The sequence below is a fragment of the Mauremys mutica genome, chromosome 6 (assembly GCF_020497125.1).
Source record: "Mauremys mutica isolate MM-2020 ecotype Southern chromosome 6, ASM2049712v1, whole genome shotgun sequence".
NCBI lineage: Eukaryota > Metazoa > Chordata > Testudines > Geoemydidae > Mauremys > Mauremys mutica.
This window is the reverse complement of record NC_059077.1, coordinates 74,211,733-74,236,503: the sequence shown is the minus strand read 5'-3', so window position 1 is coordinate 74,236,503 and position 24,771 is coordinate 74,211,733. Positions and strand designations below refer to the sequence as shown.

The window sequence follows — 24,771 nt, the reverse complement described above, 5'->3', positions numbered from 1 at the left end:
TTTACATAAGCGTAGATCTCTGTTTATTCTTCCCTTGGGTCAGAAAGTTGCGAATTTAACTTAGTCTGAAACAAAAGCGTTCACACGCTCAGCATAGTAATACTGTAGACAAAGTAATGACTTCAACTGACATACTCAACTAAATTATTTACTTGTTTCACAGAGAGAGAGAGAGAGAGAGAGCGCGCGCGAGAGCGAGCGCACACACATTAAAGCCTAGGTAATTCTGTAAGAAAAAATATTTCATAAGGTGCGATGAGATGTTATCTCTGCAACACAAAAAATCTGAGTAATAGGAAAAATAGTATATATGGAAGGTAAACATATTGTGAATGTCTAGTTTGCATGTACATCTTGAATTAGATAGAGTGGAATAAGGAATACCAGTCTTACCTAATCGTAGTTCTCCAAAATTACCACATCCAATTTTTTTGCCAACTCTAAAGTTAGGTCCAACCATTAACACTCCAGAGTTCGAAGAGCCAGTGCCACGTGGATTGTGACCTGAACGCCCACTAGGCCGTGCCATTCTATCATCTGGTTTGTCCTTGTCTTTCTTTTTACCATCCATATCAAGTTTACGGTACTCCACTTTGAATTTTTTTTTTTTTTTTAATTAAGACAAGCAAACTCAAACGGGATAATGTGAGAATGGAAACATCACTAGTTAAGTGCTCCAGCTGGTTGATCAGTCACTAAATTGTAGTTGGTAAGTAGTCAATGGCTGCATATTCATCCCATTCGCAAAATAGTTTTCCTTGGTAGTCTTTGAAGCAAAATATATACTCAGTGTGTATCCTACCAGCAGGATTTACAGAGACTCTGTAAATGAAAAAGAAAATTAAACAGAGTATACATATTTGGAACAAGGTATCTTCCTAGAGTGTCACATGATTAAAGTATAATAAATATAACTTTAATATACCCTTGTTGCACAACATTACCACAGTGACTAATTTTTGTCCTCAGATTCCTATACGCAACTCCCACTGATTTCAATGAGAGTTGTGCAGAAAAATCTGAAAGCAGAATTTTAATACAGATTGTTAATACATTACTTTTTGCAAAAACATATCCAGCCTGAACTATCTAGTGTACAAACTTGATACTGTAATTTAAAGAATGTCCATCAAATCTCAAAATCAGTTATCGCAGTTTTGAACGGGGAAGAAATTCACTTATTTCTCAAAAGTTATAAGCAACTGATATAGCACTTCAGGCAAACACCATATATACTCATTCTCTGAAGCTGATAAACTCATTCAATTTAAAAGGAAAAAAAAGATTCAAAACTACAATTGTCTCTTTTCCTTTTTCTGAATGGTAAGACATCTTATTTTTGATGCTTAATGTAAAGCTTAACAAAGAGTGCCAAGTACTTTTAATATATTGTTCTCCATTATTTCTAGTATAGGCTACTTTGAAAATAAAACCTATTTCCTTACCAACTTTATCTTTTATTATTATTAAAGGAATATTTTAGTCATCACACACTTTTTTGGTTCAATTCACTTCACTGCTTTCGGCACTATTCAAACAAGAATTTTATCAAAAGGGATATTAAGTGTTAGTGTACTGCTGTCATAAGTCCAGTAGAAGGATCAAAAAAGGACTTTATTTAGTCCCTACATGAATGGCAGCTATTGTTTGCTATTTGAATCACTTGATAAAAGTCATTTAAAAACCCCAAAGTTCAGATGACATTTACTCATCACATACCAACAATCTTAGAGAAGGTCAAATTCTGGTCCCAAGACTATTTAACAATATCCTTTGACATATATTCTATTTTAAATGTTAGGATTACCTGGAAGTTAAACTCAAGATGTCTCTTTTTAAAGCAAACTTTATAACTATCACATTCTAAAACACATTGGTTTTGGAATATTGTCCTTTGTTTAACTTACCTCGTTTTCAAACACCATTTTAGCAGAACAGATGTCACATTTTTCATCTGCTTCTGGCGTATACAAAAAGTAACACTATGTTCTGTTACACTAAATCAACATGACAACTATCATGATGCTACAAAATCAAAGTGCAAGTACAGAAAGGAAGAGCCATGTTGCCGCTCCCTGCCTAGATGGTACAAGAGTGCAAGGGAGAATACCCTCCCCACTGTTGACCTCTGACAATAAAATCATGGTTGTTTCTGATATGATCTTAAGTGGTGGCTTTAAGCACCAATCAATCAGCAATTGGTCTGACCATGTCAACTCAGAAAGAAGTACATAAGACATGGGCAGCTTAGGGAAGATACCGGATAATTTAACTCTCAAGAGTACCTGTGAGAGTATAAAAGGCATCCTCTGGACCAGGAATAAAACAAAGGCCTATTTCCAATCTGCTTTTCTAAAACATTAGATACTCAGAGTGGGTCTCTGCTTCATTCAGAAAAGCCCAAAAGGATTTGGCATAAGGTCATTTTGGGTCAGCATTTAAGTATCGTCTGCAAGGTTATTCCTGTTCATGTCTTTTGCCATAGGTTGTCTGGAGCAACTGTGGGAGGTCTAAGATAACAGAATTTGCGGGTGGGGGGAGGAGGGGCAAAGGAGGAACTGACAGAACATGATTCGTTTATCACCAGCTTCAACCACATCTAACTATAGAAACTGGAGAAATGCCTCAAACACAATCAACAAATTCAATCCAACACCCCCACTAGATAGGCTATGTAAACTCTATTGCCCAAACAAAGTATGTGCCAAGCACTTGTCATAGACAAAGGAAAGAATGATTACTTACCCTACAGTAAACTGTGGTTCTTTGAGATATTTTAGTCGCTGCGGGCACGCAACTGCCTCACACCACGAAGCTCAATCTTTTGCACAGCCATGTCCGTCAGGGTCACGCATATACCTGTGCCTCCTCACGCTAACATGCACAAGCATAAAGCATGGAATGGCCACAACCTTCCCTCAGTTTCTTCACAATTCAAAGTCAATGTTAGCTGAGGACTCCAAAAATGGGTCTGGAGGGTTACAATATCCACACTAATTACATCTCCATCTCCAAGAACCACAGTTACTGAAGGGTAAGTAACCATTCTCTTCTTCAAGCATGTGTCAGTGTGGGTCCCACTGTAGATGACTGGCAAGCAGTGTCCTCTTCAGCATGGCAGTAATCTGGAGTACCAGCTGCATCAGAGACCTGAGCACTGTTATCCCAAATCTAGCATCAGATCTAGCAGCCACATCCAGTGCTTTACTAGTGTGAGCAGATTTCTCCATGTCACGGCCCTGCAGATTTTTGAAACAGACTGAGGAGGTTGCTTGGACTCTGGTTGAATAAGCTTTGATCATCAATAAGAGTGGTACCTCTCTGCCAGCTGGAAAAAACAGTGAGAATCTCCAACTGTCTAAATGGATAATTCAGTGTGAGTGGCCTGGCCTTTCGAGCAACCAGCTATAGTCACAATCAGCCATGGGGATAGTAGGAAATACTTAGTCCTGTCAGTGTAGTAATATAGGGCATGAGATATATCCTACATGTGCAGTTTTAACTCGTGCATGGAATGAGGCTTAAGGAAGAAAAAAAAAAATCAACTAACTCACCTGTTTAAGTGAAATTCAGACACCAAGTTGGGGATTTACTTTGCACATCTCAGAACCACCCCGTCCTTGGGGGTACAAGGAGTATAGGGATTGGACTGTGCGTACCTGAAACTTGTTCGCTCTCCTGGCCGAGGTGATAGCCACTAGAAAGACTATTTTAAGGGTTATATGATGGAGGGAGCAACTCCACGTGGGACCCCATTAGCTTCAGAAAGACAATGTTGAGATCCCATGCAAGCTGTTATCAATGGGTAGGCATGCATTAGACCTTTGAGGAATTTCAATATGGTTGGAAAAGAGAAGACCAAGACCAACTGTACCAGAAGATGGCACGCCAATATTACTACTAGGTGTGCCCTGAAACAGTCTGGATGCTCTGGTCTGATCAACTGCAATAAGTAATCTAGAATTTTAGTTATCAACACTTGTTCAGGCACTAGGCCATATTGGGTCTTCCATATGGAAAAATCTCTTCCACTTGAAAAAAGTAAGTCTTTCTTGTGGACTGGTTCCTACTTTGTGCCAGGATGTCCTGAACATGCAAAGAGCAGTCCTTTTCCATGGTATTCATCCAGCCAGCATCCAAACAGTTAGTTGTAATGATGTGGATCTGGGTGCAACACTTGTCCCTGGTTCTGCGACAACAGGTCTGGGAGCCTGATTTAGGGGCCGTGGTGAATGTGTTCACCAAGTTCAGCACCAGAACTTTTTCAGACAGTAGGCAGCTATGAGGATGAGTCTGGCCCAAGCAGTCATCCAGAGGATTAACACAATCAGAGAAAAGGCATACAGCAGCCCTTATTTCTACTGCAGTAGAAAGGCTTCCAACCAGGATCCCAGACTCATGCAGACTTGGGAACAGAAGTTGGGACACATTGCATTGTTTCTGTTGGCACACAGATCTATTACCAGGATTCCTGTGTTGATGAAATAGGAGTTTGTGAGGGACTGCAGCAATAACCACTTGCAACTAATTGTCAACTGTTCAGGAAATCCACTGAATTGTTGCTGGTTCCCAGGAAGTGCAAGGCTGTCCGGATTAAGTCATGCAGGCAACACCAGTTCTATAGTATGACTCCCTCTCTGGAGTGCAGGGAGTGGGGGATGAGAGGACCGAAGGTGGTGCCCCTTTGTTTCTTTTATGGTATATTGCCAACGTATTTGTCAGTATCTATACTATCAATTGCCAGAAGACCAGGAGGAATGCTTCACACACTAGCCTGATGGTTCTGAGTTCCAAGACTTTTATGTATAGCCTCATGTCTTCTAAGGGTCATCCCATTTTGGACATGTCCATCACTAACATTCCAGACAATGAAGGGATCTTGAATGGTACTCCTTTGTTGACACTGCTAGGGTGTAGAGACCAAGACAGTTCCCTGAGGATGTGAGATGAAGTCACAACTGTCTTGCTCATAATGCTTTGCCAGGGAATAGACTGACCTGAGACAAAGTCATAGGGATCTCAGGAAAAGCCTGGCAAGCAGTGTGTCACATATGTACAGATGGCCTAATAATGTGAGGTAAGTCCATACTCTCATAATCAGGCAAGCAATTACCCCATTTATTAACAACTGAAACGAAAGTAATCTATATTGAGGTAAGTATGACCTAGCTGACAGAGTGAATTCTGAGTCTTATAAATTACTGTGCTGTGACGAGAGAATTTCTCAGATTACTAGGAGGTTCAAATGGGGCAAGCAGGGATAGGGCATTGCCAAGGTTTGTCAGAGTTTCCTGATAAAATTCAGCTGTGATAAGCCAGTTGTCTAGGTATGGGTAGGCAAAGATAACTTGATTCTTCAGGTGCTCCGCCATGAGAGTAAGGCCCTTGGTAAAGACACAATACTGTGGAGAGCCCAAAGGGCAGTACCTTGGACTGATGGATTCAGCCTCACTGTAAATTTGAGGAACTTCCTGTGGGCCAGGTGAATGGCAATGTGAAGTACGTGTCTTGCAAGTCAAGAGCCACAAACCAGTCCTGTACCTGAAGCAATGGAATGATGGAGACAAGTGTTACCATCCCTGAATCTGAGGTGGCATGTGTATTTATTGAGTCTCCTCAGATACAGAATAAGACAAAGTGTCCCTTTCTTCTCTGGAAGAGGAAATAGTGGGAGAAGAAATCCTTGCCCTCTATTGAGAATCTTCTTCAATTGCTCCAAGACTGAGCTACAAGGCTACTTTTTGTAAAAGGCTCTCATGAGAAGGATCCTTAAAAAGGGATGGGAAGAGGGGCAGTAGGGTTTAGGGGTATGGAAAGGAATTGGATGGCCTAGACATGGGTAACAATGTCTAGTACCCATTTGTTAGCCAAAATCTCTGCCCAAGTCCAATAGAAAGGGAGCAGGGGGGAGAGTTTCCAAAAAGTCAACTGTAGGATCCTAGTCTTAGCATGGCTCCTGACAGTCACAGGAAACCTACTGAGTCTGAAATGGAATTAGGTGTATATGGATGACTGACACCTTTCTACAGTATCGTGGTCACTGCATCCAGGATGGTTAGTCTGAATAACGAGTCTGGGGGGAAAATAGTGTTCTCTGCCTCTGAGGGGACGGTTACCAGACTGGGTTCCATCCCCTTGAACAGCATATCTTTGGTGGTCACCTGAACCTTCTTCGGGATGTATCACACCTGTAGCCAAGATGCCCAGACCATCAAGATAGCATGGCAGGCCAGAGTTTAAACCCCAAGGACTTAGCGTCTGCCTTCAATGATTTTACTACTTTGCCTTGCCGTACAGGAGGTTTCCCGTTTTCTCTCTTCTATTACTTTTTTTTGGGGGGTGGGGGGGCGCGGGAGGGCAAGAGGAGAACATTCAACTAAAAAGAAGTACAGAAGTGCAGAGTATTTCTTCAGACAAATTTGGAGCTTGGACAAACACCTGTGAGAGTCAAGCACAGCCCAGGTTCTGTCCCACTACCACAAGAAGTAAGAACAGGGGTTCTCAGACTTTTGTACTGGTTACCTCTTTCACACAGCAAGCCTCTGAGTGCGACTCCCCTTATACACTAAAGACACTTTTTAATATATTTAACACCATTAGAAATGCTGGAGGCAAAGTGGGGGTTGGGGTGGAGGGTGACAGTCATGGAACCTTCATACACACACAAAATAGATCTGTTTGAATATATCAAAGTAATTTTAAAATGTATTTCCTTAATCTAGCATAACCTCATCTTGGTACTTCTCTGGCAAAAGGAAAAAAGTTGTGAGGAACACAAACATAGGTCTAATATCCAACAGTAGAAAAGACTATTTTTGCTTTTTAAAAAAGTGTCAAATGTCAATTATTTATACATGAATAAACAGGATAGTCAGAAATTCTACTCTAAAAATTATGTCGAAGACAAACTTTGTTCAGTCACAGAGATCAAGAAAATATTCCTCTTTAAGTAAATGAGACAGCTAATTTAAATTATTTTTCTGACTCTACCACCATTTTCTGCCTGTTGGTAGAAAAATTCTTATCTGTGAAACAAGCACACACAAGAGGCCAAGGGGGTTCAAAGGAATGACTAGAAAAAGACTGTGCACTTACAGCTACCAACATTAGTGCCATTCTAACCAACCCCTGTTGGAATAGTTGTGTCTAAATAAAGGAGGTCCCAGAATCAATATCAGAACACTTCAGATTTCAGCCTTAAAAAAACCATTAACATGAAGATTCAAAAGTGGGACCACATACAGAGACGCTACAACACGCTAAGCAGATACATATTTTTACAACAGTCACAATCCCCAAGGCAACAGACAAGTAACTTTATACTCAAAGATAATAGAATCATAGATTATTAGGGTTGGAAGGGACCTCAAGAGATCATCTAGTCTAGCTCAAAGCAGGACCAATCCCCAAATCCCTAAATGGTCCCCTCAAGGATTGAACTCACAACCCTGGGTTTAGCAGGCCAATACTCAAACCACTGAGCTATATATTGGTGAAAATTTGGATGCGCTTTCACAATCTGATCAGCAGTTAGATAGCATATAATGTACTAATTTTTTGGTTAATGCTGCCACCATTCACAGAACTGTAAGAATCACATGTTTAAACTTGTAGGATATTTAGTGAGCAAATTATTATTAAATATTTTTCTAAAATATAACATTAAAATAAATTATTCTGGTGTTCTAGTGTATATATAGAACACATGCACTTCCATTGAAATACCCTTTAGAAGTATTTCAATGGAATGTATAGTAATAAATCAAAGATAAGCAACTACAAGTTTTAGTTTTCAAAAAAATTCTCAATTATGTGGCAATTTATAGGCTTGTCACTTTTCATTTGTTGACTCAACAGATGTTACTGGATACCTACTGCAGAGACACAGGAAGTTCTTTTAATATTTAACAATGTTAGTATTACTGTCAGAAAGGAAGACACCCACCCCTCCTATCTCTGGTCTTGAGTGTAATGTTCCACTTTGCTATACTATACAATTTCCATCTAATCTGAAGTAAACAGAATATTTGGGGTGTTTTTTGCCAAGAACCCCCTCTATAACAAATTGTGGATCATGTCTCCCTCACATACATAATGTGGTATTAGAATTCACAAATCACACTTACCCAAGAAAGCGGTACACTGTTCATGGCAATGCCTTTTCTTCACCATAATGTTCACGTTTTAGATGTAAACAGCATGCTAAAAGTAAAGAAATACATATGTAATACTGGCACTCATTCATGCATGTAAACATTTCTGATGCTTTACTCAGATTTTATATAAATTAAAGATTTAGTACTGTTGTTTTTCTAAGTCAAAGTAGAAAGCAGGCTTCTATTAATATTGTAAGTGTGAATGTGTCCTATATATACCAGAAGCCTTCTAAATATAAAGGAAGTCATACCCTTCACCAAACTAAGCGTACCAACTAAAATGACATATTAAGAGAGGGTAAGGGGATAATTCATACAAGCAAGATGATTACGAAAGCATGGAAGTGTCTTATAAATTACATTTGCTACTTTGTTTGTTTTGCTGGATTTGCTACACAATTCATCCCACTCTTCTGCCACCACAGCAATTTCCCATTAGGTTTTTTACTCTCCCTCTACACAAACAAGCAGCTCAACCAAATAAAAACAGATAACTTTGATTATTTTGTTTCTTGTAGAAATCATGAAAGAAGAGAGGGATTTAAATGAGAGGCAATTGCTTTGTCCACCAGCTCAGGAAAAGCATTCTGTAATTAGGGAGCAGTATGAAGGCAAAAAAAACAAACAAAAAAAAAAAAAGACATCACTGATGAAGTGGAAAGGGCAGGGCACTGATATTATACAAGACAAAGAGTTGAGTAATGAGGGGGCCCTGAATATAAACACAACAAAGTTTAAGTCTGGTTCCAATGAGAGAAGCCAGGAGAGATTCCAATAGCGGGGTTATAGTCAGAATACTGCACAAGAAAGATGGATCTTAACAGCTACAATTTGTATTGACTTGAGATAGGGAGGTGAAATGGGCATCAGGGAGGCCAGTAATCAAGAAGGGAGATGACAATGGCCTGTAAGAAAAGTTCTAGCTATTTTCCAGAAAGATAATGTTCCTATGTTCTCAAGTGTTGTAAAGGGAGAAACAGCAAGTTCCAACACTGCCTGGAAGATTAGGCATAGGGCAGGGAAGACAGTAAGAGAGGAAACAAATATGATGCCCCAGTAGCAGGCCTAAGTTGATGGTAAGTGCAATGATGTATTCAAAGTGACAAAGAACAGGAAAGGAGAGAGAAGAATCAGGAATTCAGTTTTAGCCACGTTAGGGTTAAGTTACTGATCTCCGGCAACAGAACTACATGTAATACACAAAATCATTTTTAAAGTTTAAACATAATTAAACTTAAGAAAACTTGCATTAATTCCATTCCTAAAATATTTTTTATGGATTTAACATCATCATCGAGAAGCAGTATGAGGGCCACTTCAGTGTCTATCACAGCCAGTTCATGGAGGAAAATGAACTTCCATTGCTGCCCCATGGCAGGTCTCAATTAAGTATCAATGTTTTAAGGCCATGTTGCTAGTGGACCATATCAGTTAAGTACACAGTAAAACACTCTGAGACACAGCTATACTTAGTTATTACAATACAGTCCTTTAAACAAAAGCAAAAAGGTATTATAACACATAGTCAATCACAATTTTCATTAAAATATAGTTTTAGACCCTACTGAAAGCCATCATAGAAACACAGAGAATGCAGTATCTCCAATTGTCAGAAAACCTCCCTTTGTGCAGTGACACCATTGTAAAGTGGTGATATACAAGCCTATTTACATGTCTTTCTATGAATGGTCTATTTCTTTCCATTTCTGAATCAGTCTCTCTCAAAACAGTTTTAAAATATTTTCATACACAAAAAATTCCCATACAAACCCATAAAATGCATCCGAGAAAAAAATTCTATACCCATATTCATGTAAACCTTAATTTACATGAATATGGGTATAGATTAGGAAACCATGTGCCTCTAGAACACTGGATTCCATGCTGCAATATAAGGATATTCTCTAGTTATGTATTATGTATGTGAGGAAGGGTTACAGGGAGGAAGGTAAAATGAGGTTGCAAGAGCCAGAGGGGGGGAACAGAGGAGGAGTGGGACAGAAGCCTGATGAGGCAGCAGGGGGAAAAGGAGCTGGTCGGAGGGTCTGATTAATAACAGAAGTGCAAGAGAGGCAAGAGCAGAGGGAGGACATTGACACACTAAAAGCACAGAAGTATAAGGGCCTATAACCACTAAAGCACAATGCCACAGGACCTAGGCTTGAATCCAGGAGTCTTCAATCTCTACATTACTTTGCTGTCAGGAAATAGTGTGAAACCCACGGCAAAGTGTGTTTTGTCCACCTCTAGTAACTGGCCCACATAGAGGATAACAGCTTTACAGTGCTGCCAGTTACTAAATTAGCTCAAGTGATACGAGTCTTTGCTGTGGATCTAAATGTCTGAACACTGTCAAAGGCCGAAGATGGAGCCAAAACCACATGATGGATTTTTTGCAGTTAAATTTTAACTTGGGAAACTATAATAAAAGATTACGGGTGAAAAGACAAACACTCAAAAGTCTGAAAATGCCAAAATTAAGGTGTATCTGTGAAAACTGCACTTCAGCCTCTTTTCTTGGTCTTGATGACTTCCAAATCAAATTTGCTTAATTAACAGGTAAAAAGATGTTTTCCTCTGGCAGATAGTTCTGAAAATTCAGTCTGAAAGTTGAAATTCCAGCTGTGCTATTTCTGCATCACCACAAGTAACAGATTCTACTAGATAAATTCTACCCTCTCTTATACCTTGTGCAACCCAACTGACTTAATGGGGTTGTACAGGTGAGAGGGCAGAGGTCCTTGCAAATCAAACTTAGTAAAAATTCATTTATAGATACACTATTGAAAGCAGAATCCTGCCGTTTCCCATAGCTCTATAAGCCGTGAAGGTTAAGGATTAAAAAGCTAATGAAAACTTCATATTCTAGTTATAAAAATTAGATAAGACAATACCTAAATCGCAAAAGTGACCTTACTAAACAGATCTATTGTCACTTCAGAGCAAAACTACACTAAGCTGAAGTATTATACCCACTACAAATGACTCACATTATTTTTGTCAATAAACACGGATATAAATCACCCAAGAATATGGTGACCTATAAGCAGACCACCATTTAAAAGTGTTCTTAAATTTCTGCAAATCAAAAGAAATCACTCTCAGTTACTGTACATGATGAATAACCCAAACAAAACACAGTGAAAGGAACATTCAGCACAGACTAATTTAAATGCATGTCCATGACACACAATTGGGGAAATTATGAGCATCTGCACTGTTATTACTCCTCCTTGGTACACCACCCCACTTGCTTGCATACATGTCATTGTATGGTAGATGAGTATGTAGGCGGTCTATAGAACTATCATGAAGGTAATATTTTCAGAGTGTGCTGCAAGAGTTAAGATTTTTTTTAACCTTCTCATCTTTTTACCCATATATGTGTGTGTGTCTAGTATATATAGTATTGAAAACGAAAAAAAAATAAGCAATACGGCAAAACAGACAATGAGCAATAAGAATCACGGGAGAGCAGAGGTAAGGTTATGATGCAATAGTCTTCAATTACATAATCACACAATATTTCATAGCTCCCATTCAGTGCTCTGGTGGTGTATACAATCTTTACACAATTGCATGGAGTGCCAATGTCCACAAATGTCCGATGTTCTACATCACCAACAAGGAAAAAGAAATACTCTTCCATCCATCCAAGATGCTCTTTTCTAGCAAAAACAATACTAAGCTTCTAGCAACATTAACCAGTTTTACAACCCTGGGGAGTTTCTATACAACAACGAGAATGGCAGATTCCTATCCTCTTGTGGATCCTCAATGAAGTCAATGGGGTCCATGCAAGAATAAAGCTTCAGTCCTGCAGTCAATTTCAGGATTGGGGGTCTAACTGTTGTCAGAAAAGCTGGTGGTTGAACCACCAAGAGAAGCTTACATTATACACCTCTACCCCAATATAACACTGTCCACAGGAGCCAAAAAAATCTTACTGCGTTATAGGTGAAACCGTGTTATATCGAACTTGCTTTGATCCACTGGAGTGCGCAGCCCCGCCCCCTGGAGCTCTGCTTTACCGCGTTATATCCGAATTGTGTTATATCGGATCACGTTATATCGGGGTACAGGTGTATTACAGGGAATAACACAATAGCCCACCCAGACCAACATCTTTAGGCCATGTCTAGACCAGAAAAATAGATGTCTAAAAAAATTAGCTAGGTGAAGCCTAAGGCTGACCGTAACTAGTAACATTTTTTAAATGTCTACACTAGTGTTTAAAACACGTTTGCCAACACAATTTAGGCAACCAACATTTTTAGTCCATACATAGCTTTAGACAGTTGCTACTGCAGCGTTAGAACTTTGATTTTGCACAAGAGCATGGATCCAATAACAGAGAACACTTTTAGTGAATAACTCCAGAGAATACTAATATTTCTTCAAATCTGCAGATCACCTTTATTATAAAGGTTACTTGATCTTTCTTTTATCCTTGCTAATGCACTTTCAGTTTAAACTTGAATAAAATACTATTAAAAACATTAAGACTGAAAAACAAAACATTGCAGAATCAGAAAGTGATTAAATTAAAACAAAACATGTAATCTTAACTGCTCTCTTGGGCATAAGCATTACCATATAGTTTAATTACATAACATACTACTATTCCTCATACTACTATAATACATAAGTTTCCTATAACTTTACAGAATCTAGTAATATGAGAATTGGAGAAGTCAATGAAATTGAAACTAGTTTCACACAGTAAATTTTAATTTGTCCTGCGTAAACACGTTTCAACATTTCTCTTCTACAGACTTCCAGGAGCCTTCCCTCAGCACCTTCCCAGGTGCATGTGGAATTAAGCGCCTCCTGAACAGGCCTTATTTCAGGTAATGGGCACTTCAGTGCACTTTTAAAATATGCATCTACCTCAGCTATGCGTACAAGTGCACCACTTCCTCTCAGATCATTAGGAGCTTACTGAGAAAATCCCTTTCACAACCTAACAGCCATTTTCACCATATGCCTGCGAAATCAAACCAAATTTCCATATGAAAACAGACTTGTCAATGACAGCATCAATGCCAAATTTAAACTTTCTAATCCAGACTGTAGAGCTGTTCAAAATCACATGATCAGATTGTTTATTATAAGGAAAGTATTTGGCCCTTGCTATGCTAATTGAAAGATCTATGAAGCATTTCTGCTCAAGCTTAACGTGAGAATTTCCGTGCAGTCACAGACCAACTCTGAGAAATTACAACACAATAGAGGAAAGCTTCAGAATTAAAATTAACTGAAAACAGAATTTAGAACGGAGATGCTTAATTATGTAAGCAGGTACTGCTTTCCAACAACTTTTGTGATGAGACCAAACTACCAGAAAGGAGTTCTAAAATCAAGGCCAGTCACCTTAACTCATCCTATTACATCTATATGCAACATAGACTCTATATTCTTATGTCACGTCCCTGAACTAAGAATAATTTCCTGTAGTTTGTACAAAAAACCTACAAGTGCACACTTTGGGTCAGATTCTACAAACACTTACGGATAAAAAAACAACTTTATTCACTGGAGCAGCCCCATTGAAATCCACTGGTCCACTTGCATGAGAAAGTTATTCACCTGAATAAGTACTGCAGGATTAAGCCTTTTTTTTAAAAAATTACACACTTCCAAGGCACAGACGATTTCATCTGCCAAACCACATAAATTTACATAATTTAATCCAAAATTATGTTTAAACTCCTCCAACATTTAATTGCCAAGCATAGCGTTTTCTAAATATATAATTAGTTCAAATTTTCAGAGATAACATACACATATTTAATCTATCCTATGCAGCCCTTTGTGCAGAAAAAAATTGTCAGTAAACTATATAATAAAAGACAGTTTATTTAAACACGGTGAGGTCTGTCAAGAGAAGAAAGTTGCAAATGTTTAACTAAAGGAGTGATTTTACTGATTTAGTTAAACTTGTGCAAACCCCTTTGTGGACATTGTTATTTTAGTTTAGCTTAAACCAATTCCTAATCAATTTAAACTGAGCTGGTTTAAAGCCAAAATAGGTGTGCACACAGACTTTTGCAGTAGTTTAAAAATCTCATTTTTAGTTAAATCATTGTAACTTTCTTATGTAAAGGTCTAAAGTTAAAATTTAGAAGTTCAGAGATCTATCTAAGCCAAATGTTAGTATCCCAATTTGTCATGCCTAATTTTGTCATTTTTATATAGTATTTTCTGATCATCAGTGATTCAGAGCAGACAATGTAATTGTTGCAGCACAGGTCAAAGTTAAAACAACATTAAAGGCCAGCTCCAGTTCCACCCCCCACCCCCACCCTTTTGCTCTACACAGCCCTATATCTGAAATATCAGAAGCAACATAAAAACTAGGATCCCAATACACCAAAGCCAATCATTTTCTCCAAAGTCAGAAAAGGCACCTCTCTCCCAAACACGTTATAACGTCCAATGCTGAGTGAAAGTTAATGCTGAGTTAGCTAATACTACATAATGCATGCTCCATTTTTCTACAATGGTCACTGTACTACCAGTGTTTAATTCATTACACAGCAAAGCAAATTAAAGTGTCTAAATCATCACATTAAAAAACTATGCTAAAAAACCCAAACGTGCAAAAATCAAACACTCATGTTAGGAAGTATAAAATGGGAATAATACCAGCTTCTACAGTACTTTCTTCACAAGTATGTTAGGAAGAGAAAATCATTACTGTTTGAAATTCTGATACTATGATGAGCATCCAAAGGGAATTAATAATTCTGTGTTTCGCATAGGGTTTGGGTGGTCTGAGGTAAATACGACATGGGGCCACACACTTAATTGTGATGACAAAATAATATATTTCTACCCATTCAGTGAGCACCGGCCATCCTAGGTACTGAATGAGCTGGGTGGATCCTGTGGGGGAAAAACAGCACGTCATCATGTAATCAAAGATCTTATCATCATGCATATGAACAAGAGGACCGAAACTTAGAAGTTGCATGGGAAACCTTAAATGTTGGTTTCAGAGTAGCAGCCGTGTTAGTCTGTATCTGCAAAAAGTGTCTGGCATTCTGTTTTTCAGTAATTCCTACATTTTTGGGAAGCAATCTGAAAAAATTCCCATCAATGAATTTATACTGGCCCCTCACATGGATCATCAGCAGTGATGGTACCTTGACAGATCTCTACCAGTTAAGCTAACAGAACAGTTGAAGTATCAGAGGGGTAACCGTGTTAGTCTGGTTCTGTAGAAGCAGCAAAGAATCCTGTGGCACCTTATAGACTAACAGACATTTTGCAGCATGAGCTTTCGTGGGTGAATACCCACTTCTTCGGGTCTATGACAGACATGGGCAAACTACGGCTTGCGGGCCACATCCAGCCTGCAGGACCATCCTGCCCAGCCCCTGAGCTCCCGGCCAGGGAGCCTAGTCCCGGGCCCCTCCACTGCTGTCTCCCCTCCCCCATAGCCACGCGGGCCGCGCTTTAGCCCACTGCTCCCGCTGGGCAGCGTGGGGAGCACAGCTGGCTCTGGCCAGGTGTCGCGGCTGCGAGCTCTTGATGCTGATAAGGGGGCAGGGGGGTTGGGTAAGGGAGCAGGGGGTCCTGGGGGGCAGTTGGATGGGACAGAGGTTCTGTGGGGGTGGTCAGGGGATGGGGAACAGGGAGGGTTGGGAGTGGAAGTCCCGGGGGGGCTGTCAGGGAGCGGGGCTGTGGATAGGGGTCGGGAGGGCAGTCAGAGGACAGGGAGTGGTCAGATAAGGGGGTGGTCAAGGGACAACGAGCAGAGGGCACTTGGATAGGGCGTGGGAGTCCCGGGGGGGGATGTCAGGTGGCAGGGGTGTGGATAAGGGTTGGGGCAGTCAGGGGACAGGGAGCAGGGGGGTTGAATAGGGGGCGGGGGTCCCGGGAGGGGGCAGTCAGGGGACAAGGAGCAGGGGGGGTTGGATGGGTTGGGGGTTGTGAGGGGGGCAGACAGGGGCGGGAAGTGGGAAGGGGCAGGGGCCAGGCTGTTTGGGGAGGCACAGTCTTCCCTATCTGGCCCTCCATACAGTTGCGCAACCCTGATGTGGCCCTCGGGCCAAAAAGTTTGCCCACCCCTGCTCTATGAGGACCAGCCTTTAGGAGATGAGACAGCTAGCCAGTGTGTTTTACTGCTACTTGCTGTCAGCAGAGGAATACTGGGACAAACTCTGGGTTCTACAGCAGAACCTTAAAGATATGAGAACCAGAGTTACAAACTGACCAGTGAACCAGACACCATGTGAAACTGGAAGTAACCAATCAGGCAGCAGCGGAACAGAAAAAATGCAAATACTGTACTGTGCCTGTATTGCATACCCCTCCACTCCCACACACAGGGTACTCACTTACAGCCAGAAAGTGAAGATGCTGAGATTCGCGGACAAAGCTGTGAGCCCCTGCTGCCAGCCCAAGGCAGCCGGAACAGGAGCTGCACCGGGGTCTGTGCTGCTTTCCTGTAAGCTACGTCAACACCATAGCTTTTGCAGAAAACGTATTGCTCAGCTCTAGAACCCTGGATTGGGGCATGCTCAATGTATATTGGATCTTTAGAGAATTTAGCTGCTAAACTCTAACAAACCTCTACTAAGCATGTACAAGTAGCAATATTCTTAAAACTCATCCAAATGTGGGTGGATTTTCATGAAACAGTAAAAGGCACCTCCTAAACTTAGGCCTTTCCATGTCAAGTTTCCAGTCCCTGCTTCAAAGCAGGGAGGTGCTAGAACTTCTCAATAAAACAGATGAGAGATTTTTTTAAAACATTGGAAGAACCATGTACTTTTCCCTAACCTCACTCTCAGAGATAGCTCAATTTGATTTTGCTGAAATTCCAAAAAATCAGCCAGACACCTGGCATGGAAGGTTTAAGTCCAAACTGACAAAGCAACTGAAAACAGGCACTGACAATGGAAACTATTAGGCGATCTTAACTATAGGCATTGCTGCTGTGCCTACAATGAAAGGACCAGCACAAAAAATGTGACTGAGACACAACATTACAGGAAAAAAGCTGACAAAGTGAACTTCAAGTGAACTATAATTATCAGTTTCTGATTATGTCAAACAAGCAGCATGAAAATCAAATGGATCTTGACGTTATAAGAATCTCCAAGATGCGTCTTCAATCATAGCTTACCTATTTTAATTATGTACATACTACCAACCGCACCAACTCCTTTGCTGAACATCCCAATTGCTATCAGACTTCCACTCTTGCAGCTGTGACCCGAGACCTTGCAATACTCACTTAAAACATTTCTTTATTATAACCCATTTGCATCAGAATGTCACATTTTGCAGTAACTCCTACATTTAAACTTTTTTATATTAAAAGATTATGGAAAATAAACCTAATTAACTTTAGTAAAACAGTAAAATGTAAAAGGAATCACTGGCACCAAATAAGCAAACCAGAAACCTGCTTTATTTTAGCCAATTAGTCGCTCGATATATGAGAACCTTCTGAACATTCCATTTCAAAAGAACCCAGCCATTACTGATGGTCCTCTACTGTTGAAATCAATTGAAATCTTTCCACTGACTTCAGTAGGTTTTCAATCAGGCCCTAAGACAAGCACACAAGTTCTTTGCTGAATCAGTGCCTAAAAGAGTTTTCTCATGTTCTCTCTCTTAAGTGTTAAGAACTTATATTAAACTGAACTACAATAGTAAATATGAACTAAACCTTTTTTATTATTATTACTAACACTGCCAATGTAAACACAAAGGACAAAATCCTGATCCCACTGAAAACAAAGGGAATTTTGCCACTGGCTTCAATAGGATCAGGATTTCACCCAGAATGTCCACTGATTTTAAGGAAAAACAGAACACAAGTTTGAGCTTCGAAAACCAGTTACAACTTTGCACATTTCCTCTATGTTTGAGATTAAACAAACAAAAATTAAACTTTGTCACATATTACATCCCCTTTTTTTGACGAACAAAAATCTCAAATGCAACCTAACAGCTCCGAAGTAGAGGCTGAAAGTTTTTTAAGTTCCAAAAGGGTATCACAAGTTACATTTTAAAAAAGATAGCTAAGATATTTGTGTAAGTTAAAACTTACAAAAAAAGCTTAGGAAGACAGACAATGTTTACCCTACATTGTTTTTACCTCATCTGTTTAGGAATTATTTTATGTTTATTAGTATTATTTATTGTTATACTATACAACTTGGATTTACAAGTACTATTTATTATCAAAAGCCATAGATAGACAGATCTTAACCTATCAAGTCTGGAAACAAATACTAAATATAATTAGTGTTCGGGATCCTTACTCTCAACTGTGATACATGAGTTTCTAGCCATATCATCAGCTATCAGACCTCAGAACTGCCAAAGGCCCCAGGATAGAATATTTCCAGAACTTAAAACCAGAGTAATTGAATGAGGAAATCTTACATTTGAAGGGAAAGGAAAAGGCCTTTTTGCGTCAGATCATTAAAACCAAAAAGTTACACCTGTTTGAAAGCTATTAGAAAAATAAGAATGTTTAGTGGTCAGTGCACAGGCGAGGCAGTCAAAGGCACAAAATACACTATCATACAGGTTCAGCAATTTCTCAGATTTGGTGAGATCTGATGTGGATATCCTCAATATACATGAAAATCAAGAATGGCATGGGGTGAAAAAAGTTTTATCATCATTTCAGCTTGTCGGCTTCTTCATGTGTGACAGCACCATGATTCAGTTATTCAGGTCACAAACGAGTACCCCATCACATGTTCTATTTGTCATTTTTAAGAGTTTTATAAAATTATTTAAAAAGCTATTGGTATAAAAAAAATCCTTCATATCCTTCCACTGTAAAGTCAAGCTACCTTCATTACCACAAGTTCACTGCACAGACCTCAAAGGAAAATTTTTACTAACAGCTTAAAAAACACCAAGTTACTTAAGAACTTTTTCATACATAATGTTTTGATTTTATGAAGTGATATTTTCCCTAAAAGACCGGGAAACAAGTGCCTTATACCCAGGCCCCAGTGCATTCCAACTGCAAAGCTACAAAATTTACAACAGAATCTGCCTGTTCCTGAAGCTGTGCAGCAGATTCTAAGCTTTCATTTAAAACATTATTCTAACCCTTGCAGTCTTCCAAAGATGAAGCACATGAAAACTGTTTCACAGTTGTCTTCCTGAGCCTGCAGACAACCTGAGAGATGTAAATTGCCATCAATCACCTCCAGCTTCTGATTAAATTTCCTCCTTTTTCCCCAAATGTGGAACCCCCTCTATCACTCCCAATTTACTTTGGTTTGAGGCTCAACAAGTGCAAATCTGTGACATACAGCATCTGTATAAAACTGAAAGGCTTAGAATGCTAGAAGTAGAACTGGTGGACAAAGGTTAATAGGCAAACAGTAGGAGAGGCAGTCACTGGCACATGAAAAAAAAGCAGCTTTGTCAAATGAATCTAACTACAACATACTCAGTATGTGAATTTTACAACACAGTTACAATGTTTAAATATCCTCCCTGCAATCTATGCCATAAAGCTCACTGTGCTACTATCAACTGATGCACAGGTTCATGTAAAGACAATTCTCTGACCCATTATTCATCTGCTTTTATAAGGCATCCTTTTGTTTCTATTCTTTTACAATGAAGGCTATCTCCTAAACACAGGGCAGCAAAAGAACACTAGGAGCATCAGTGGCTAAATGCATGTGTGTGTTTTTTAAGGTACAATATTGAAGATAGACATTTATATACATCGAATAGCAGCTAGATCTGGAAAGTATCAAGTTATGAACACCACAGAAATAAAGGTTGTGCATAACTCTGAACAAAATGTTATGATTGTTCTTTCAAAAGTTTACAACTGAGCATTGACTTAATACAGCTTTGAAACTTTACTATGTAGAAGAAAAATGCTGCTTTTAACCTTCTTAAGTTAAATGAAAATCAATCAATTGCCTTGTCAATTTTTTTTTAATTTCCCTTTTTTATTAGTTTACATTTAACACGGTACTGTACTTGCTTTTTTGAGGGAGGGGGAGGTAGGAGTCTCTGCTGCTGCTTGACTGCATATTTCCAGTTCCAAATGAGGTGTGTGGTTGACAGGTCAGTTCATAACTAGTGTTAGTAACTCTGAGGTTCTACTGTACTTTATATTGAAGATGACTTCCATTGCCCACTGGTAACTATGCTGCTACTTCTCAATTTCTTGTATTATTAAATTTAACATTCTCAAGATATATAATATGTATACTCTAAGCACATATATATAGTGGCATCCTTTTTAAAAATACCTGGTAAAGGAATAAGTTTGCAAAAAAAAAAATGTGTAATTATAGTGAAGACTTGTTTAAAAATAAATTCAATACATAAAGAGATAAAATGCTGTTCATCTGATGTGGTAAAAGAATTAATTAGGTAAATTAATAGATTTTATGCATATCAAAATTCAATACCCCGTTAAAGGTTTTTTTGTGCAAAATATTTATCCATTTACTTTGCAGATACCAATACACTACTACATCTACCATTAAAAAGATACAAAACAGATGAGCTAAAAAAATCTGGCTCATCTGTGTTTTTGAGTACTCAGCTCACAGTATTTTACTATTCACTATTAAAGCATTTGTCAATTGACTGGAGAACGCTGAACTGATGGTGTAAAGCATTTTGAGCTTCTATAACAAAGAGGAACTAAGATTGTTGCAGTATTGTTGTCAGAGATTGGTGTTTCCATTTTCCAAATGAGGAAACAGAGGCACTGAAGCTGGCTCAGACCAATGTAGAACCCATATATTCTGCCTACTAGCTCTGTACTTTAAACCACAAGCCCATCTTTCCAGACTGCTTTCTTACTATCCTATTTCCACAGAACTAAGATTTAATAGAGCCATTTATTTTAACTGAAGGAGAAAATATGAATATATGTTTACTTAAGCTACCAATCCATTTACACACATGCTACAAATATAAACATGTGGTAATTAGCTGAATATTTGCCTCAATTTTTCACATTTAATAATTTGGGGAAAGGCAACTGCATATCTCTCTAAAATCACAAGTAAATCAATACCAGAACGTGAAAGATACACAAATAGACACCTTAGACTGAATGAATTATAGATTGCCATCAGTGCACCTCTCACTTTTGCTTGCTCTTGTGGTGTACATTTGTGGTTTCCCAGCAATGTACCGTATATTCTCATTCATAAGCTGAATATTTTTGGTAAAAGTGACACATCAAAGAGCGGGGGTCGGCTTATAAACGGGTCTACACCAACATTTGATGATTTTAAACTCCATGGAATCATTGAATTGAATATCTAGTACAGGGATCGGCAACCTTTGGCCCGCGGCCCACCAGGGTATCAAGTATCAGAGGGGTAGCCGTGTTAGTCTGGATCTGTAAAAGCAGCAAAGAATCCTGTGGCACCTTATAGACTAACAGACGTTTTGCAGCATGAGCTTTCGTGGGTGAATACCCACTTCTTCGGATGCAAGAGTGGGTGAATACCCACTTCTTCTTGCATCCGAAGAAGTGGGTATTCACCCACGAAAGCTCATGCTGCAAAACGTCTGTTAGTCTATAAGGTACCACAGGATTCTTTGCTGCTCCCACCAGGGTAAGCACTCTGGCGGCCCGGGCCGGTTTGTTTACCTGCCGCGTCTGCAGGTTCAGCTGATCGCAGCTCCCACTGGCTGCGGTTCGCAGCTCCAGGCCAATGGAGGCAGCAGAAAGCAGTGGCCAGCACATCCCTCAGCCCATGCCGCTTCCCGCCACCCACACTGGCCTGGAGTGGCAAACCGCAGCCAGTGGGAGCCACAATCAGCTGAACCTGCAGACGTGGCAGGTAAACAAACCGGCCTGGCCCGCCTGGGTGCTCACCCCAGTGGGCCGCGGGCCAAAGGTTGCCAATCCCTGATCTAATACATTGTCATTTTGTTTACCTGGAGCGCCTGCAGGCATGGAGCCCCTCAGCTCCCTGTCGCCGCGGTTCGCCGTTCCCAGCCAATGGGAACTGCTGGAAGTGGTGCAGCTCCCATTGGCTGGGAACTGCAAACCACAGCCACAGGGAGCTGATGGACTCCATGCCTACAGGTGCTTCAAATAAACAAAACATCCCAACCCACCAGTGGCTTACCCTGACCGGCCGGGAGCCAAAGTTTTCCAACCCCTGAAATATAGGGTCGGCTTATGAAAGGGTCATACAGTTTTTGCTATTTTTACCTATCAATTTTTTGGGGTCGGCTTATAAACGAACAGGCTAATGAACGTGTATATACAGTAACTATTCACATGCAAGACTCCCAGATTCATTGCTAACTTTGAGTTTCATCATGTAAATTCTTTTCTTCACATGGTTTGTGGTCACTCTTATAACTGCAATACTTGCATTGTATCTCATTTCAAAATAACAGTTTTTAAAAAATCAAAGCTAAGTGATAAGAAATAGCTTATCTTTTTTTTTTTTTAGAAGTTTTAAAAAGGTCCTTTAAGTGGGAATGAACTACACTGTGCTACAACTTTTTTTCCCCATTGAACACTACAGCAACCCCACTAGAGGCAGACATTTAAAATTATTAAATGTTGCAACTGATCAGTATACTGTTTTTTAGCATGATTGTTTCTGTAATTTGATACATCTGGAAAATTTAGTAGGCAGCAACTACCTCCACTTTACTCTTCAACCTGGATGGTCTACCCTTAATACACCTGGATCCTAATAAACACACACTAATGCTGTATGGCTCAAGACTTAAGAATTTTTTTAAACCAGGATATGATTCTTCAAAACAAATTTTGAGCTTCTTTTTTTTTTTTTTAAGAAATACAAATAAAACAATTTGACCCCAGAACACCTAGATATTACAAGTTGGTTACAAATATTCCTGGGATTACTTAATGCAGCTATTTTTAAAAAAATAAAGATGGGTATGGCAACAATCTTACGTTTACAAATGCAAGTTTCCCCAATATGCACTTAAGAATTTTTTATGTTTTGGTGCCTTGTACTGGCAAGATTAGAAAAAAACAGTAACCACATTACTCCTGCAAAAAGTTATTATGGGACAATCTAATAGCTAGTGAAACATGATCACAATGAGCCAAATTAGTATTGTAGCAAGTAGATCATTGGACTGGCACTTTCAAAGGTAAGTGTATTTTGTGGGAGAAGTGTTAAGTTGTCATCAAAAACATGACCTGCAATTCTTCAGGATCAGGCAGGTCAAGTAGAAACTTGACTACCCATGAGTGTTTTCATCTTGGTCCAGCCCAAAAAACACTCCCAAGACAAATATTTTTGAAAACAGAACTCAAAGCATTAAAGCAGTACTCAAGATCTGATGTATTCTGCTTTCTTATTCTTAAATGACCCTATCTAGGGCATTTAAAAGGTGGTCACATAGAAATTCAATTATTTATTTATTTTTAAAATCAGTGAGTTAAAAAAAATCAAGTTGACAGAACCCCTGTTTACTAAAGTTAATCGGGACTTTTTAAAACATCAACACTAGCTCACTTGGACTCGCTTTACTCAACAACCTAATATAATGTACTTAACACAGTTCTACAGACAGAAAATATTGACCTATTCCCACAAAAACAGATCATTTCTTGGATATTAGTTATCAGTAGTATGCAAGGAATGATTAAAGTAATGAAAAGAAAAAGTAAGTCAGTAATGCTTCTCCAATTAGATTATTTAGAATGACTTTTGCAGCAAACAGTAAACAAAGCAAAAGAAGTAGTGAGGTCTGACCACCCGAAGCTGGGAAGGGTTACGCACAACACACGGCAGTGCCAGCCACAATAGCAATATTCTCTCCCCCAGCGCCTTAAATCTGGATTCTGGTCTGTTGAGCCGTGTCCCTTCATGGATGAGATTAGACTCTCGATTCCCTCCTGGCTCGGGGAGTCAAGCCCAGATTTCCCCCCACGCCTCCTCCACAAGGACAGATGTGTCTCGGTGTCATTTCCACTCCCGTGTAAAAGGAGCAAACAAGCACGTCCCCCAGACGAGCGCACACACACACAAACACAACGCAGCAACACACTGGAGGTGCCTGTTGAGTCACAACCAGACGATCATGCCCTGCTCCCGCCTACCCGAGAAGCCAGGCAACCTCCCAGCGCCCCGGCCCGCATACGCACGCCCCCCTGCCACACAATACGCGCTCTCCACCCGGCCCCAGCTACCTCCCCGTCCGCAGCCTCCACCCGCCCCACCGAGGCGCTGCCCACGCCGAGCTTGTTTCCAGCAAGCGCCTCACGTCACAGACACCGGGCGAGTCCCCCGACCGCAGCCCTCCGCTCGCTGCTTAGCCCACACGGGGGGAAGGGGGAGCGGCGCCGGCCGGGATGCGAGTCACACCCCGGAGCAGAGGGCAGTTACCTCCCGGGCACTTGGGGCAGGAGACGCCGCCGCCGCCGCTGCAGGGGGCGGAGAGGAGCCGGCTCCGGAGCGCTCGCTGGGGCTGTCCGGAAGGCGGCGAGTGCCCCCAGCGCGCTGACCCCTTCGGATCCTGCCCGGCGCCCTCCCCGCCTGCGGTGCGAGCGGAAAAAATGGGGTCAGAGGGGGAGGGCGCAGCCCGAGAGGGGTTCCGAGTCAGAGGGAAGCGGCGGCGGAAACCGCCTCGGCAGGAGCGG

At 40.3% G+C, this 24,771-nt stretch overlaps 1 protein-coding gene across 6 annotated transcripts in view; it reads right to left on the bottom strand.

Moving 5' to 3' along the window:
* Window positions 1–24,735, bottom strand: part of CSNK1G3 (casein kinase 1 gamma 3) — a 153,962-nt gene extending 129,227 nt beyond the window's left edge. For 5 of the 6 annotated variants that reach the window (XM_045020930.1, XM_045020933.1, XM_045020932.1 and 2 more), the window contains exons 1-3: window positions 24,518–24,735; window positions 8,127–8,202; window positions 394–822 (exon numbers count right to left, since the gene is read on the bottom strand). In XM_045020930.1, the coding sequence (XP_044876865.1) occupies window positions 394–571 (178 nt within the window). In that variant the 5' untranslated portion in view covers window positions 572–822; window positions 8,127–8,202; window positions 24,518–24,735. Of the gene's footprint in view, window positions 1–393; window positions 823–8,126; window positions 8,203–24,321; window positions 24,344–24,517 lie in introns of those variants that run through there. The other variant, XM_045020931.1, reaches the window with a different exon arrangement.
* Window positions 24,736–24,771: the final 36 nt, after the last annotated feature.